The sequence below is a fragment of the Ambystoma mexicanum genome, chromosome 5p (genome assembly GCF_040938575.1).
Source record: "Ambystoma mexicanum isolate Mex_15411 chromosome 5p, UKY_AmexF1_1, whole genome shotgun sequence".
Taxonomy (NCBI): Eukaryota; Metazoa; Chordata; class Amphibia; order Caudata; family Ambystomatidae; genus Ambystoma; species Ambystoma mexicanum.
The window spans coordinates 1,052,173,822-1,052,189,539 of NC_090930.1; the positions used below are offsets into that span (position 1 = coordinate 1,052,173,822).

Below are 15,718 nucleotides of genomic sequence, written 5' to 3' on the forward strand. Positions count from 1 at the left end.
CCAGAAACAAGGTCAGGGCATTTTTAGGCCTCGCAGAATTTTATAACATGTTTGTAAAAGATTTTGCAGCATTATCTGAACCCATTCATAGATTATTAAAGAAGGGGTGACATTTGAATGGGAATGGGATGGACCAAGAAGCTTTGGAGTTGATAAAAGAAGGGACTTGTAATGCAAAGAATCTGGGTGGATTCAAAATGGAGGAGGAGTGCATCATCACGGTGGATGCACGTGTGAAAGGCTTAAGAGCTGTGCTCTCTCAAGGTATTGGTAAGGAGGAGAAGAATATTTTTTTTGCATCCAGAGCCATAACAGAATGCAAAAGCAGGTATTCTGCAATGGAGAGGGAGTTGCTGACATGTGTCTGGGGAATTAAGTATTTTAGGAGGTCTGTATGGGGTAGGCACTTCCTGGTCAGAATAGGTCACAAGCCATTGGTTGAGGTGCTCTGTGTTAAAGATATGATGAGGACTACATCTAGGATTGCCAGAATGTGTTTAAGAGTGCAGGAGTATGATTTCATGGTGGAATATGTACCCAGAATTAAGAATTGTGTTGCTGATTTTTTGTCAAGGGCACCACTGGAGGAGAAAAGTGATGTGATAGCTGTGGAGGGAGAGGAGGAAATGGTGACCTTTCTTGAAGAGGTGTTTGTGGATGAATATGCGGTAGTTAAGAAGAAGGAATGGAAGGATGGCTTGGAACGGGATGCTGCCCTCAGTAGGGTGGTTGAGTGGGCAAAGTTTGTTTGGCCACACAAGAAAGGAGTTGCAGATGAGTTTAAGGGATTCTGGGAGATCAAGGATCAATTGACGCTAGAAGATGATCCCCTGTAGAGAGGAGGGGTCTTTGTGGCGCATGTGTATTTCAGGGAGAAATTGGTTAACAAAGCCCATGAGGGCCATTCAGGAATTATGAGTACCAAAAGGAATTTAAGAGAGAGGTATTTTTGGCCTGCAATGGATGTCATGGTGGAGAGAGTAATTAGGGAGTGTAGAGCGTGTCGCAATTGTGACATTAAGTGGAAGTTCACGTCATTCTATAGATCGCAGTTGAATGGTTTGGTTGAGCACTTCAACAGGGTGTTTGCGGGCGTGATAGAACACACAGTGACAAATGGCATAGAGGTGAAGGATGCAGTTTGGCAACTGCTATGGAATGTGAGGGTATCTCCTTATGGGGTCATGCATATGTCGCCGTTTAAGATTATGAGGGATGGAGAGACAAATCTGGTCTCAAGTCCTCCTGGGTCAACGGTGTGGCTAAAGGTGGTAGAGAAATGGAGGATTGGGACATAATTGTGAGGAGATAGCTGTGTGAGGCACAGTGGAAAAATAAAGTGCATTATGATGCCAGGTTGCGAAATAGTACCCAACCGGTTGTCAAAGTGGTGGAAGGTTTGTGGGTGAGGATCAGAAAGTGTATGCATGTAGCCAAAGGAAGATCGAAGTTTTCAGAACCAAAGAAGGCCCTTGAATTGCTGGCTAATGCTGATAGAGTGGAGGATCAGTCCATTTGGAATTTGGATAGAGTGGTTGCAGTGGAGTGTGTGAAGGATACTAGTTCAGTTACGGAATGCCCCAGACTGGTGTATGTGTATGGCGATGACCGCGGAGTGGCGTGGTAACTGCTTTGTAAATGATGTAGTTGATATGAGTTCTGCAGGGAATAGTAAAGAAAATGGCTCTTGTATGGGCGGCATGGTGAGGAGGAGAGAGCCGGTGTGGTTCAAGGATTATGATATATCATGCGCTTATGTGAGGCGGTGTGGCTCAAGGATTTTGTTAATTTTTGCACTTATGTTAGATGATGCACTGTTATTGTTTCTTGTTCTCGGCATATCTCAGCATACTGTTTGTGACTGTCTTGATGTGATTTTACATTTTATTGCTTGCATCTCTGTTTCCTGTTTTCTTCTTTTTCATTTCCTTTTCTTTAAGGGTTAGGGGTGGAGGTGTGTGGTGGCTGGCTCGGGCTCGGGCTCAAGCCATTCTAGAAGTGGAACAGAGAATGTGGAATGGGAGGTGGGAGGCGGTTGGGAGTTGGTTCTGTGTTCGTGGGGTGAGCTTGTTTTTTGCTGCGGGGTCTCTGCAATAAACGGACTTACCTGCATTTCCTTTTCGCCTCTGTTACTTCACAGTTCTTCTCCTCCATGTTGGATATAAAGAGGGAGATTTGTGACATCTTCATATCAGCTCAGCTTGATCTAGCAGCATGTTTGTGGGGATGCTATAATGCGTAGGGGAGAGAATTGAATGTGTATCTGTGATGCAAGCGAAAGATTCCAGGAATGTCACTTGAGTTGAAAGAGGCTGAAGGGATGGTTGGACTAGTGGGCTGTCCCTCTGTACTTGTCAACTGCCAAGGGGGGGGGGGGGAAGCAAGAGAATCAAGACATACTGCTTGGACATGTCATAATGTACTGAATGTTACGGGTTTATTCACAAATAAAGAGGAAGAGCAAAGGTGTTTTTTCATTTAGTTTGGTGCTTTATTGGTGGCTGTACATTTTCACACATTTATGAAGTTTACGTTCAAGTTTAAAAACCATCAAAAGTATTTAACTGATTTATTACTACCACAGGAATTGGACTATCCACACCAAGTATAAGATTGTTGGCATTGGTGTCACATTACAATTTCAGAAGAAAGTATATGACCGGGATTACAAATGTACTGGCAGATTATTTATATGGACTACTGTAAAAATGTATGTGTGAAGAGGCGAGCAGGGAGTGTAAGGATAACAATGTATTGGTGACTCTTGGTACGGAGGTGGTGAAGGGGAATAGGAAGCGAGAAAAGTGTGATTAAGATTTTGAGTATGGGCTTCTTGAAGAATATCTAGCATCCCACACAGGGATGCACATTTACTGGATCTTGATTATGTGGAAGATGTAATAATACCTAATGGCAAGTCAAAGGATTTGAGAGTTTGGCTCCACCAAGGAAGATGGGGGATCAACTGATTGGGCTGATCATTTGGATATAGTGCATGCAATATAAAAGACAATGTAACAGCTAGAGGGGATGGTGGAAGTTTGTAGCAAAACAAAAGCGGTGATGGCTGGAAGGCTTGTTCTGGGCAACCCTCCACACCATCGTTCTTTGCCTGCCAAGCCATTACAAAAGGGGTATACTATATGGAAATAAGGCTTGGGGCAGTCCAGCCTGAACTGCTAGGTCACATCCTTCTGCATGAGACCACAAGAATCCCCAAACATGTTTTGGCCTCATTGTACCTCATCAGTGAGGAGTAGCTTAGGTCTCTAGGCCCAGCAAGCAAGGGACCCACATCAGGCCATACCAGTCCCACTCAGGTGATTTGAGCAAAACAAAAGAGGTCATGGCTGTAAGGTTTGGAATTTATCCTGACCACTGGCAAGTTTGAAGTAAAGGTTCTGTCCATTGGTGGCCAGTGAGGTGGAACTTGGTGTAAGCAATTACTCTGCTTGAACAGGTGTAGGAATATGAGGTAGCCCTGGTATTAACGACAATGGGGAGCTAGGGGGGAATGACATCCTTAGTCTAAAATGACATTGGATATTATTGAGGGTACTTGTGAAGACTGATGTGGTGGAGCAAAGAACTGTTGCTTAAAAAGCTGCAGGTCACATTTTTGAGGGATTACCATGAGTAGTTTTGTGACGTTTTTGAAGGCTGTTTGCAGTAAGGTATGTTTGCAGTAAGGTATGTTTGCAGTAATTCTCATTCATGTACTGTTTTCTTAAGGGAAAATGCTATTTTCCTTAATGAGCATGCAGTGTCGGTGGCAAATTTTCTCTATATTGTCCAAATGCAAATGATTTGAAGACCAACACATTCATTGGTCAGACAGTGTTTGCAATTTACGGTGGCGAACACATTACATACAAGATGTTCTGAAATATTTGCTATGAGTCCACCAAACCACTGTGGGGCTGTGATATCAGCATAGGTTTTGTCCAATGGAATAGAAGCAGTTTCTAAGATTAATCAACATGCAAGGGCTTTCTGGAGACTAATAGTGTTTTAAACAGAATTATGGAGGCTGGTGAAACAGTCATAGGAATGTTTACAAAAAATATATCTACATTGTGTGGCTCCAGAGAGTTGTGAACATGTGGACGAAGCTTGAACATTTAAGGAGTGGTGCTGAGTGGAGTAATAGCAGTGTGACGAGGTTGTAGGTACTGTTGCATTTGATGAACCAAGGGTTGTGGAAGATGATGGAATGAAAGAAATGTTGGTGTCGAAGCAGAATGTAGGAAATAGAGAATTTGCTATAACCCCCGCTCTGTGGGGCATACCTGGCCGGTTATTAGACCTCCAGCCCGAGCCTAGCCAGGCCAAAGCAAAGCAAAGATCTGGGCCATCAACCTGCCCCCCCACAGCTCCCTTGAAGCAGGGATGATAGCTCTTCACACTGAGGAGGGCCATCTGGGCTGCAAATATTTTTCGAGAGCCTGCGCATATTGCGCATGTCCAATCTCCCATTAAAAAACAAAATGACCGCTGCCATAGAAAATAGAAAAGGGACTTAGCCCCTAGCACTGGCTAAGCCAGCAGGTAAGTGGAAGGAATGGGAGGGGTTAGGGATGTCTTGGAGGTCTGGGGAGGGAGGATGGGGCAGGGGGAGGCGACACACACGAGCTGGGGCCCATGGCCAAAACAAGATGGCAGGACCTGGGAAAGGGGCTCGGGTGATTGGAAGAACTCGGGTGGGACACTGCCAGTTCTCGCCTGCGTTTCTAGCCACCTTATTGGCTGAGCGCACTACATTGGGTGCAAATGGAACATGGTCAATGATTACTGGTGGTGATGGTCTGTGTATAGGTCAGCTGCCTGTGGGAGGAATTCACCACTATCTACGGAACTATGAGCACCATTGCGAGTTTGGAAGATTTGCCAGTGATATTACCAGTGCACGACTTGCTTTGGTGTTAAATCTGCCATATTAGGAATGGAGGGTGGTGGTGTTATTCCTCATTATGGAGTCCCATTGGACTTTGTTCAGGTTTGTTGGATTAACAGTGGGCGGTAATTCCTCAATCTCCATGGAGGAAATACATCCTGCCAAATGCAAGAGGTATTTCCTCATACTTCAAAAGCTGCAATGTGGCAGTGCAGTAAAAATAGCACTCCTAATGAGGCCCATCAGTCTTGAAGTCATTGTATCATTAGTCATAGAGGTTGTATTGGGGAAGCGTGTGAAGGGTGGAGATGCTGCTGTGACTAGTGTCGTGTGTGGGTGAGAGAGGGAGCGAAAGATAACAAAAGAGGATGTTTGTGTGTTATGTATACGTGGAATGGTATAGCGTCTCGCATGCTCGGTGCGGATGTGTCTGGCTATTAGATGCTATGAGATGCTATTAAGTGCTGCAGATGTGCTTGCTTCTTAGGTATTGTGTATGTTCTTCCAATAAAGAATTCGCCATACTCCCGGTCTCCCCTATCTCCGTATTTCGAGGTACATGTGATTTACAAACAAGTACCGCTGAAAAACGCCTTAAACAAGTTAACAGACAAACCCACAGTCTATTTGCTTGGCACTCTGAAAGTACTCTGAACAACGAGTAAACATGTATACCACACCTTCCGCCACACTCTAGGACCGTGTAGTCCTCTGCGTATGCCAGTGACTTAATGACAGGTGTCACAAGCAAATGGCAGTACGCAGCAGCTAAACCCCAGTATTTCGTGTTAAAAAAACAGATGCCTTCAATATGAACATGTTATTTCTTTAAATATGCCTGTTATCTGCAAGTTATACAGGCATTTCAAGTTAATGAGACCCGCCTCGAGCTCGCTCTAGGGCATCATAAGAAACATCAGGCAAGATTCACTAGAGAGACGGAGAGTGTCACTGCCACCAGAGCTGCGCCACAGAGGAGCAGCGACACGATATACTGCCCTTGATTGCAACACCGCCGGATGCCGCCCTCCTCCATGGAGAGTAGGGTCAGCGAGGAGGCTTCGTTGCTGAACATCTCGTCTTCCGGGTCGCCGCTGGCTTCCACCGTCCACCGGAGGACGTTGACCTTCATCTCCATGTCGTTGATCATTTCGTCCACCTTCTCTATCTCAGCTGCCAATTCAGTCAGCTCCAGGCTCCCTTTGCTAAGTTCGGTGTCGTCATACATGATGTTCTGGACGCTCAGAGCCCTTGACGCTATATGAGCTGTGGGACCTGAAAGCAGAATGAGATTTGATTGACAAAGAGTATAGCTTTCTTAACAAGAGTACACAAGCCCGAATGCCATTGCTCTACAGTAGAGTGATGCGCATGGAGAGGTGGTGGCGGGGGGTGAGGGGGGGGTCAGGGTTTCGCGCAGAGCTGATCCAAGGGCGCGGATTGCAGGATACATTCTGAGCCCTCTGTTTTTTGGCACTGCCCAGGGTACTAATAGTGCTTATGTGCTTGTTTTTGGGGCTGGGCAATGCTGTATGGCCACACATGGCCTGGAATGTCTTAAATGCCCACGAGCCCATGTATCAGTAGCAAAACAAAGGCACATATCTCAGTAGCAATATACTTGTGATCAGCTACACTCTACATGAAAACAAATGAGCATGGTCAGCTGCCATCATCTCAATGAAAAAGTGCGGTCAGCAGCAATCCCATACACAGTGTCCAAGTCTGATCAGTCAGTACCTTTTCTTACATTTTTAGTCCATTTAATACAATTTCACATGCCAGCATTCTGGAGTGTGTTCAAAACAGGAAATTCTATTTCCTCCAATAACACACTCCAAGAGCACACATTGGTAAAGAAACTCTCAGTGTGGCCGCGATTACTCTAGCACAACCAGGAAAACAGATGCTTTGAACACACAAAACAGTGTCCTGCCATGAATCCAGTATGTGGTCACACTTTTCTTGGCTGAAGGTGTAGGGACCGTATGGATTTGCAGATGACCTCAGGCCTCTGTGAGTATTAAGGGAGCACCCCACACCACAATTACTGGTGGTATGTTGGTATCAAGAATTGATGACCGTGTTTCCATAGTCTTACTCTAAGAAGAGACAGGCCATCAAAAGGTGAGGTGCATGAAGACAATAGGAGTCTGACATATTTTTCTCCATTTCATGCATTGTAGCAATAGTGTAGGATATTATATATGAATAATACACTGTGCACTTCTTCTATAGATGCAGTCTTATCATGATAGTTGTATACATCAGGGGCCATGTTGGACTGGGCCACTTTGGGGCCAGGGGAGAGGGGTGGTACGCTGTGTTTCTGCTGGGAAGTTTATCAAGACTAACAATAATAATAATTTAGCATTTATATAGTGCTACGAACCCTCAGGTATCTGAGCGCTGCTTATTATTACCCACAGTGTGTGGTGCCCATTTATCGACCTCAGAAGGATGAAAGTTCCCACAGTGTGTGGTGCTCATTTATCGACCTCAGAAGGATGAAAGGCTGAGTTTGACCCTGCCGGGATTCAAACCTGTGTTAGCAGGCTCTGCAAAGTGCTCTACTCGCTGTGCTATCCGACCAGCAGACTAAGCTTGCTTCACTTCGGTACACCTCTTTAGCTGCAAATTGCTTGGCTTGACACTGGTTGAAGATGTGTGTTACCAGGAAAGTAGTTATGTGGAACTCGTGGGATGGCTCTTGCCTGAGTCAAAACACACCTAGGGCTAAATATATTGTAAACTCTAAGTATAACTTACTTTCCGACCGTAAGAGGTCAACGTTTTATCACTAAAGAACGGTTACAGAGAACACATGTGTTCTCTCTTGCCTGAGTCATTCTTGATTCTGACACAAATCCTTCTTTTCCACAGCATGTCACGTCTTACCCTTTTAGAGGTGGATTCAAAGAACAACAATGGGGCAGACTGAAGATGTTCAAACAGTGGGTACTGTGGATGACCTAACGGAAATGATTGTGCCAGTCGAGATTGGCAGTATTTTATTTCTGATGAGCAGAGGATGTAAATGAGCCATAGGCAGAGCAGAATTTGGTTTTCATGCCCTGCCAGCAGAGCGGATATGGCCTTTAACGGCCTGCCAGCCCGAACTAAGGCAAGTCCTGGTTGCCTACCAATAACAATAAAAAAAAAGACAACATCAAATCTGACACCAAGGGATGGGCCTCGGGTGGCTGGGACAGCGGCCAGGGATTGTGTACTCTTGCCTGCTGTTCCAGCCACCTGATTGGCTGAGCGCTCTTCCCCGGGAAGCTATAGCTATAGGAGCTATAACTGGACGATTATGAGGGATTTGAGGGGTTGGCATGCACATGAGAGCCCAAGTGGCCGTGTCCGTGGTGCAGGTATGCCAAACAACAGGACCCACGCCATCACAGGAAGGTGCAGGAAGCCGCTTGAGACCGGACTAGGGATCATAATGGGCATTTGGCACATGATCAGGTCTTCCCCTCCCAAGGTTAGAGGATGCTTTGTTAGGAAGTTCATAGTTAATTCAACCAAACTAAATGCACCATACTGGCTTTTCTGTAAAAGGCTCATTGTGTAAAAGGCTATAAAAACCCTGAGGTTTCTGTGTTCGGGGCCACAATTCTGGGATGGGGATACTTGCTCAGTTTCCCTGTTCATTTCTGTGCAGCTGTACAGAAATAAATCTATCTCAGTCTTTACTGCCCAAGGTTGCTTATAGGATCATCTGGCGATGGATTTGGGCTTCTACAATTTGGTGCTGTCCCGTCTCGGATTCGTCATGCCCAGCTGAGATGGTAGCGGAAGTAGAGGACTGCTTCCCCTCTAGCCCTGCTGTGCACACAAAGGATAGGTAAGAGGCCTTATTGAAACTTGTACAAAGGGTTTAGAAGAATGGTTACCTGTAAAGGTTGGTGTTTCTTCTTGTGCTGCGTGAATGTTTGCACCATTTAATTAAAGGCCCACCACAGGCAGGCCGGGGAAGGGTGGAATACTTTGGGTTTACATTCAATGAAGGGGAATGACAGACTAAATAAAAAAATGAAAACACAACGAAATACGAGTTGAGATTATAGGTAGGTGGGGAAATAGAAGGGAGCTGAGGGTGAGGCAAAAGATGCAGGGGGTGAGAGCCTTTCGAGAAAATTCTATCGTGTTCTATGTTCTATATGGGTTTGTCTTACTATGACTAGAATCAGATACTACGAACTAGAACCTGGTATAAAAGGAACACAATATTACTGGACTGCCCAGGGGAAGGGTAGAATTCACGGTGGTGGTGCCCTGGCCCACAAAGTAATTAAAGTGGTTTTGTGACCAGTGTTACGACATCATGCAATTATTGCAAACAAAGGCACACTGGAAGATTAAGTGCCTGAATTGGCCTCGGCTTCAAGTTTTGGCTCCTGTTGAGCCATCAACCCCTACTTTCCCAAACGCGAACATAAAGAACTTTGAAACACAAGCAAAGCAACAAATCAATCGTTAGGAATGCCAGGGGGAATAGTACGCCCCTCAACTAACATTGATACCACTAGATGAGGCTGGTCCTTTTACTAAAAGTGAAATAATGCCCAAACATATACCATGCTTAATATATACATAGTAGGAAATCACTCAGCAATCAAATGTAAAGATGTTCCAAATGCTTCACTGCCATCTGAAACTGTGCCAGCTGTGGGTATTGCTAGGAGCGCAGTGATCTTTTCTGTGACCGAACCCTTAACAGTGTCCATTTGCCCAATCTCAGATCATTCTACACTACTCTTATGCATAATGCTACAAGTAGATTTATCAGGAAGGGACTTGTTGTTTAAATTAACCGCACCATTTATTGTACTCCAGATAGAGATTTCCTAGCTATTCCAACGAATATGAGAGCAAGCTAATACCAATGTTACAAACAGGACAGCCCTGTGTAGAAGAAGCAGGTCGGGCAGGTGAAGCAAACCTGGAAGATTTAGAGTAATTATTGTTGACGGTGTACCCCAAACTATCGCCAAAGCATGCAAATGAGGTGGGGCTAATATGTAGCGCTCAGTCAGTGATTATTCTAGTAAGCCCCCAGAAGCCCCCAACAAAAAAGCCCAATACACCTTCAAGCTACACCCAGCCCGATCAACCCCGTTTGCGCTATTACAGTGCGACTTCCTTCAGCTCCTGAAAGTGGCTGGTTTTGGGTACAGCATTGTTGTGATTGATATGTTTTTCAACTGGATAGAGGCGTATCCAACCAGTACAGCTGACACACAGGCTGTAGTGAAGGCTCTGATATGTGACTTTATCCCCCATTTCTTAGTGCCATTGACTAGTAACAGTGACAGAAGATCACACTTTATAGGGAAACTGATACAGGAGCACTGTAAGGTACTGAGTATTCAGCAGAAACTCCATAGCTCTTAGCATTCACAATCAGCAGGGTTAGCGGAAAGACAAAATAGAGTCCTGAAAAACAAAATGTTGAAAATATGTGCAGAAACTGGTTTGAAGCAGGTAGATGTGCTGCCTTGATGAGCATGAGAGGTTCTACAGACCAAGTTACAGGATTGATCCAGCATGAAATCCTCATTGGCGGACAGAAACATTAACCAGAGGCTCTGCCATTGCGTTTGAGCCGAAGCAATGTTAAGCCCTTGGATGACGTTGTATTACAGTGCTGCCAGGAAATGGTCAAAGTTGTGTGAAATTAATGTATTGACCGGTATGGAAGGCGCTCCTGAATCAGCCAGCAGTACTGTGCCATTCTTTCTAATACCTCACTGCTCAACTCATCTGTATTTTCTAGAGCATCGCATGGTAATACAATGGAGAACAGATGGCAGTATGAGAGTGGTAAAAGGACATGGTGATGTTGCACAAGTTCATTAAAAGTGAGCTGCATTATTGCTAAAGAAACTCGAGACAATGATCTCCATAGGTTTCTATAGGGCCTCATTACGAGTTAGGTGGAAATTCAGAGGTAAATCCTCAAAAAAATGGTCCTGAGGAATTACTGTTACTGCCACTTGGTCGGGTGGAATTTCCGCCTGATTACAAGTTGTGGTGGCAGTGGAATTCCCCATTTATTTTGGGTCCATTGGACCAAATGGGGCTTTTTTTTGCTGAATTACTGCAGTGGAATTATCGCCACAGTAATTCCGCCAATTCTAACGACTGTGGAGTGGGAAGATTAACCTCCAGGGTTTTGCTGGAGGTAAATCCTGCACTCAAAATCAAAATTCATAATTTGGCATAGTGTTAAAATTGTCAGTAACTAAGTTACTGCCAATTTTACCACTTACCGCCTAACTCGTATACTCTCTGAGGTACATTTGCTGAAAGGAAGATATTTTACTTATCTATTCAAAGTTCTAACTGAACTGTTGTCTCTTCGCTATTGTATGTGGGAAGAAATACATTGTGTGGACAGACTGTCTGTGTCAAACAGTTGAATAAACGTTCAACGAGTGCCTAGCACCCATCAAAGACAATCCTTTTAAAGAAGTTGTTGTGGTAAAACCTCAAACATCATGATACAGACCTGTAAATAATGGGACAGTCCTGGTCAATATTGAACTTTCAAGTAACATCTAATTTTCCAGACTTTTCAACAGAGACAGTGAAAGGCTTGGTGCAGAATAGACCGTATTGATGGTGAATGGAAGAGCATGAAGGAGCCTGGAAGGAAGGGTAAGGATGGGATAGAGTCAGCTCAGTGGCCTCGACCTGGAATATTTACTGAGGAAGCATTCATGAGGAGAGGCTAGGGGAAACAGAGAAAGTGGTGGGTTGGATCTGTCATCGACGACCCAAGCAGTATCACTGAAACCATCCTAACAAGTTATATGTAACATCATTATTGCGGATCGAAAGATCCAGTGGGACATTGCCTGTGGAGAATGTGCAAGATTACCTGAATGACTGGCTGCAATCTATCCATGATAATATCAGACACTAATCCTGTCCAGACGTGTTGAATAAAGGTTTGAGAGTCGGGCAGCATTGTGGCTCTGGAGGAACTCATTGAAATTTACCAACTGCCACTACAACAACAAAATGGTGAGATGCTCCTTCAGTGCATATGGGACGGTATGGAGGATGTAGGCCCCACCGTATTGATGCAGCATTGATCTGGACTAGGTGCAGATAGGACTGGGTGGCACATCGAGACATCTGGCATCTCCAAGTAGCAGGAGGAAGCTATCATTATACAGAGATGGTTTCATAGATTAAGCAGGACTTGTGGGTCAGATTTGGAAATTACTGGATATTGAGACCGAAAGAGCCCCCACAGATTAATGTCTGGAGAAAGTGAAACCTGATCACATATTAACCGTTGAAGGTTGGGAGGAGAGTGCCAAATATCTGATGCCATATGGGAATGAGAGCTGAGTGCATCCAAAAGAAAGTCTAGAACTTGATGTGAGCTTTGTGTTGATAGTCATGACTGGGAGACACAGTGTGTTCTTGCCTGCAGAGCAGAAATACGAGATAGATTTAAAGTTTGATGTCAAGTTTGGTTGGTCTTCTATTTTTCCTTATCTTTTACCAAACCTATTAGAAATATCAGACGTGAAAAGACTGTCAGACATTACAGAAACTCTATACGTTATTCATGCAACATTTAATCCTAGAAGGAACACATTTGAATTAGCATGTGGAACAGTTTCCCTCTGTACCACGTTAGACTTAATGTGACATGCAACTAAGATACTGAAGATGGCTGAATAACATAAATGGGTAGCACCACCTGGGGCATTAACTGCCATTGTACTCTTCTTTCACTTTTTCCACCTGTATGCACTCCTTCCCATTTCCATTCTTTCCCACTGTTAACCCCTTCCCTCATCTCCCTCTCCGCTGGGCTGAATGGTGTTGGAAAAAGTCCCCATCCCCTCTTGCCCTCACTACTCTTTCTTCTCTTTATTCTTCTTATGACTTATCACTATTGGCTTCCAAGAAGCGCTACTTTTCTGATCTTACCTTTTCTCTTTCACACCAGCCTTGTCATCTTTTTCAAGGTCTAAGCAATTCTCTCTCTCGTTGTCCTCCTTTTCTCTTCACTGTTTTCTTCTGACATTGTGGACTATTTAACTTCTAAGGGATTATCCTTGCATTCTTCTTCCCCTTCTGCCCCATCTTCAATTGCTCAACCTCCCTTTCCTTGTTCATCATCTCTATCATCATTTTCTCCACTCCTGATGCAGACAGTGCTAGTCTATTAGCTTGTGCCCACTCAATGGCTTTTCCTCTAGACCCTATTCCTTCTTTTTTTATTCCTTCAGTTTATCCTCGTCTTATCGCCTACCTAACCTTTTCCTTGAATAGTTCTCTTACTACTTCCTCCTTTTCCTCCCCTTTTAAGCACCCAGTTGTCATATCTATTTTTAAGAACCCTACTATTTATCTTACTGTTCTTGGGGGACTTCCAAACTTTTTCTCTTCTCCCATTTGTCTCCAAAAACCCTGCGTGCCCTGTTTATTCGCAAGTTTCCTCTGAACTGAATTTTCACTCACTCCTTCCGCCTCTCCAAACTGGCTTTCATCTTTCCCACTCTTCTGACAGTGCTCTTTTCCATGTTGCTAATGCTCTCCTTTCTGTTCACCATGCTAAGCAATCCTCCTTACTTATTCTCCTCGATCTGTCTGCCACTTTTGATACTGTAAATTATTCTCTCCTCATATCTTCACTCTCCTCTCTATGTTTTCTGGCTTGGCCCTCAAATGGTTTCAGTCCTACTTGTTGGACTGTACCTACTCTGTCTCCTGGGCTGGTGATGCCTTTTCTCCCCATGATCTACTATATGGAGTTCCACACGGCTCTGTACTTGGCCCTCTACTATTCTCTCTCTACATTATCCCCTTATCTGAACTCATTTCTTCTTACAATCTATTGTGTCATTTCTATGCAGACGACACTCAAATCTTTTTTCTTATTCTCGTCCTTCACTGACACTCCCCACACTACTGTTTCCATCTGTCTTTTGGCCATCCAATCTTGGATGGCCTCCCACTTTCTTCATCTTAATCCTGCTAATACTGAAATACTCTTCTTTCGCATACACTCCCACACCACGCCCAACCACTCTCACTTTCATTTCTTCCTTCTTCTCCCCCTTTTTCTTCCTCAGGTGTTATCTTTGGTTCCTCTTTATCTTTAGCTTTACATATATCTAGCACTGCATGTGTCTGCTGTTGTCATCTCTATAAAATTCGTCGTGCCCAACCTTTCTTGTCTTTTCAGGATACCAAACTTCTAAAAATATCTCTAATCTTCCCTTGTATTGTATATTGCTCTGCTCCCTTGATTACCCTCCCTATTTTCCATCTCACCCTTCTTGTTTTGTTTACAATTCTGCCATTTGTTTCCTACTCTTCCTTTTGCCACGTACCTGCATCACACCTTTTCTTCTATTCAATGCTCTCCTTCTCTTCAACGCCTGTTTTGTTCGTGTTCTTACTATTGTTTTCAAGTGTATTCAGTGGAATACACTTGGGTGGGGGTAAAGCCCTCCTCAAAGGCCTCTCATCATCCTCCCTTATGCCCCTGAGAACTGTCCTATGTGCAGCCGCATCCTCATCAAGGATCTACGCATAAGACCACATCACCCTGGCCATCATCGACCTTCACTGGCTCGCACTGCACACACAAATCATCTTCAAGTCTTGCTGCATCATCTATAAGGCAGTCACCCTGAAGTTACACAGCTATCTCATGGAGAACCTCAGCATCTCGGGCGGACAGATCACCACCAGAAGCCAGGACACATGCAGACTTGAAATCCGCAGCTGCAAAAAGGAAAGGACCAGAAAACAAGCCTTCTCGGCATATGCCCCAAGACTATGGAACCTCCTCCCTGTCAGCATCAGACTTGCCCTCACGCTCCTACAGTTCAGAAAAGAACCCAAGACCCACCTCTTGAAGGAGTCTCTCCTTCTCAACACTTAGGCAATCACATCGCCCCCTCTGCCACCTGACTTGCTATATGCAACCTCCCAACCACCCTCTACAGCTGTACCCCTCCTCTGTGTCCTACCCCCTCTGTGTATCTGTTCTGTTGTATAACTCTGTAAAGTGCTCTGTTGCTTCTAAAAGCTAGGTCCGCGCTCAATAAATACCATAATAATGATAATAATAATAATAACAATGCATGGTCTTGCCCCGCTTTATCTTTCCTCTCTTATTTCCCTATACTCTTCTTCTCTCTCTCGATGGTCACAATTCCAATTCATGCTTACTGCTCCTACACCTCTTTGAGCTACCTCTCCTTTCTGTTCTTTCTCACTTTTACCACCTTCTTTCGTCTCCTTTTGCTCCTCTCACTGTCTATCCAATCATCTACTTTTCTTTCCTATTCCATAGTCATCTTAAGTCTTTCTAACTGATCTTTTTTATTTGGACTATTTAATGTGTCATTATTACTTAATTTGGGACTGACTTCTCATATGTACAGTACTTTGGTGAAAGCACTTAGTAAATATGAATACATTTGAATACAAATACACTCTGCTGGTGGTGTTGCTGTCACAAAAGCCCTGAAGTCTCTTCACAGTCCATAATGAGTGGACGCTCCTTGATAATGCACTACTTGATAATATAGAGATTACCACTACTGATACTAACAGTTATAAAGAAGAAAATGAAAACACACTAGGTGAAAGGCAAAAGAGGATGCAAATTGTTCATCCTTGATGAGGATGATCTTATATGTGTCTTTAAAACACCAATGCCACAAAAATACATTATTCAAATGTGCAATCACAGGGTTAGGAGTAGGGAATAAAGGTATAATGAGACCCGGGTAGAGACAGCTAAATTAAAGTAAACAATGAAGAAATAAATGTTCA

At 44.1% G+C, this 15,718-nt stretch overlaps 1 protein-coding gene across 1 annotated transcript in view; it reads right to left on the minus strand.

Moving 5' to 3' along the window:
• Positions 1-2,469: 2,469 nt before the first annotated feature.
• Positions 2,470-15,718, minus strand: part of LOC138481413 (regulator of G-protein signaling 9-binding protein B-like) — a 141,301-nt gene continuing 128,052 nt past the window's right edge. The window contains exon 3 of the mRNA XM_069613551.1: positions 2,470-6,169. Coding sequence (XP_069469652.1) covers positions 5,811-6,169 — 359 coding nt within the window. The 3' untranslated portion in view covers positions 2,470-5,810. The remainder of the gene's footprint in view (positions 6,170-15,718) is intronic.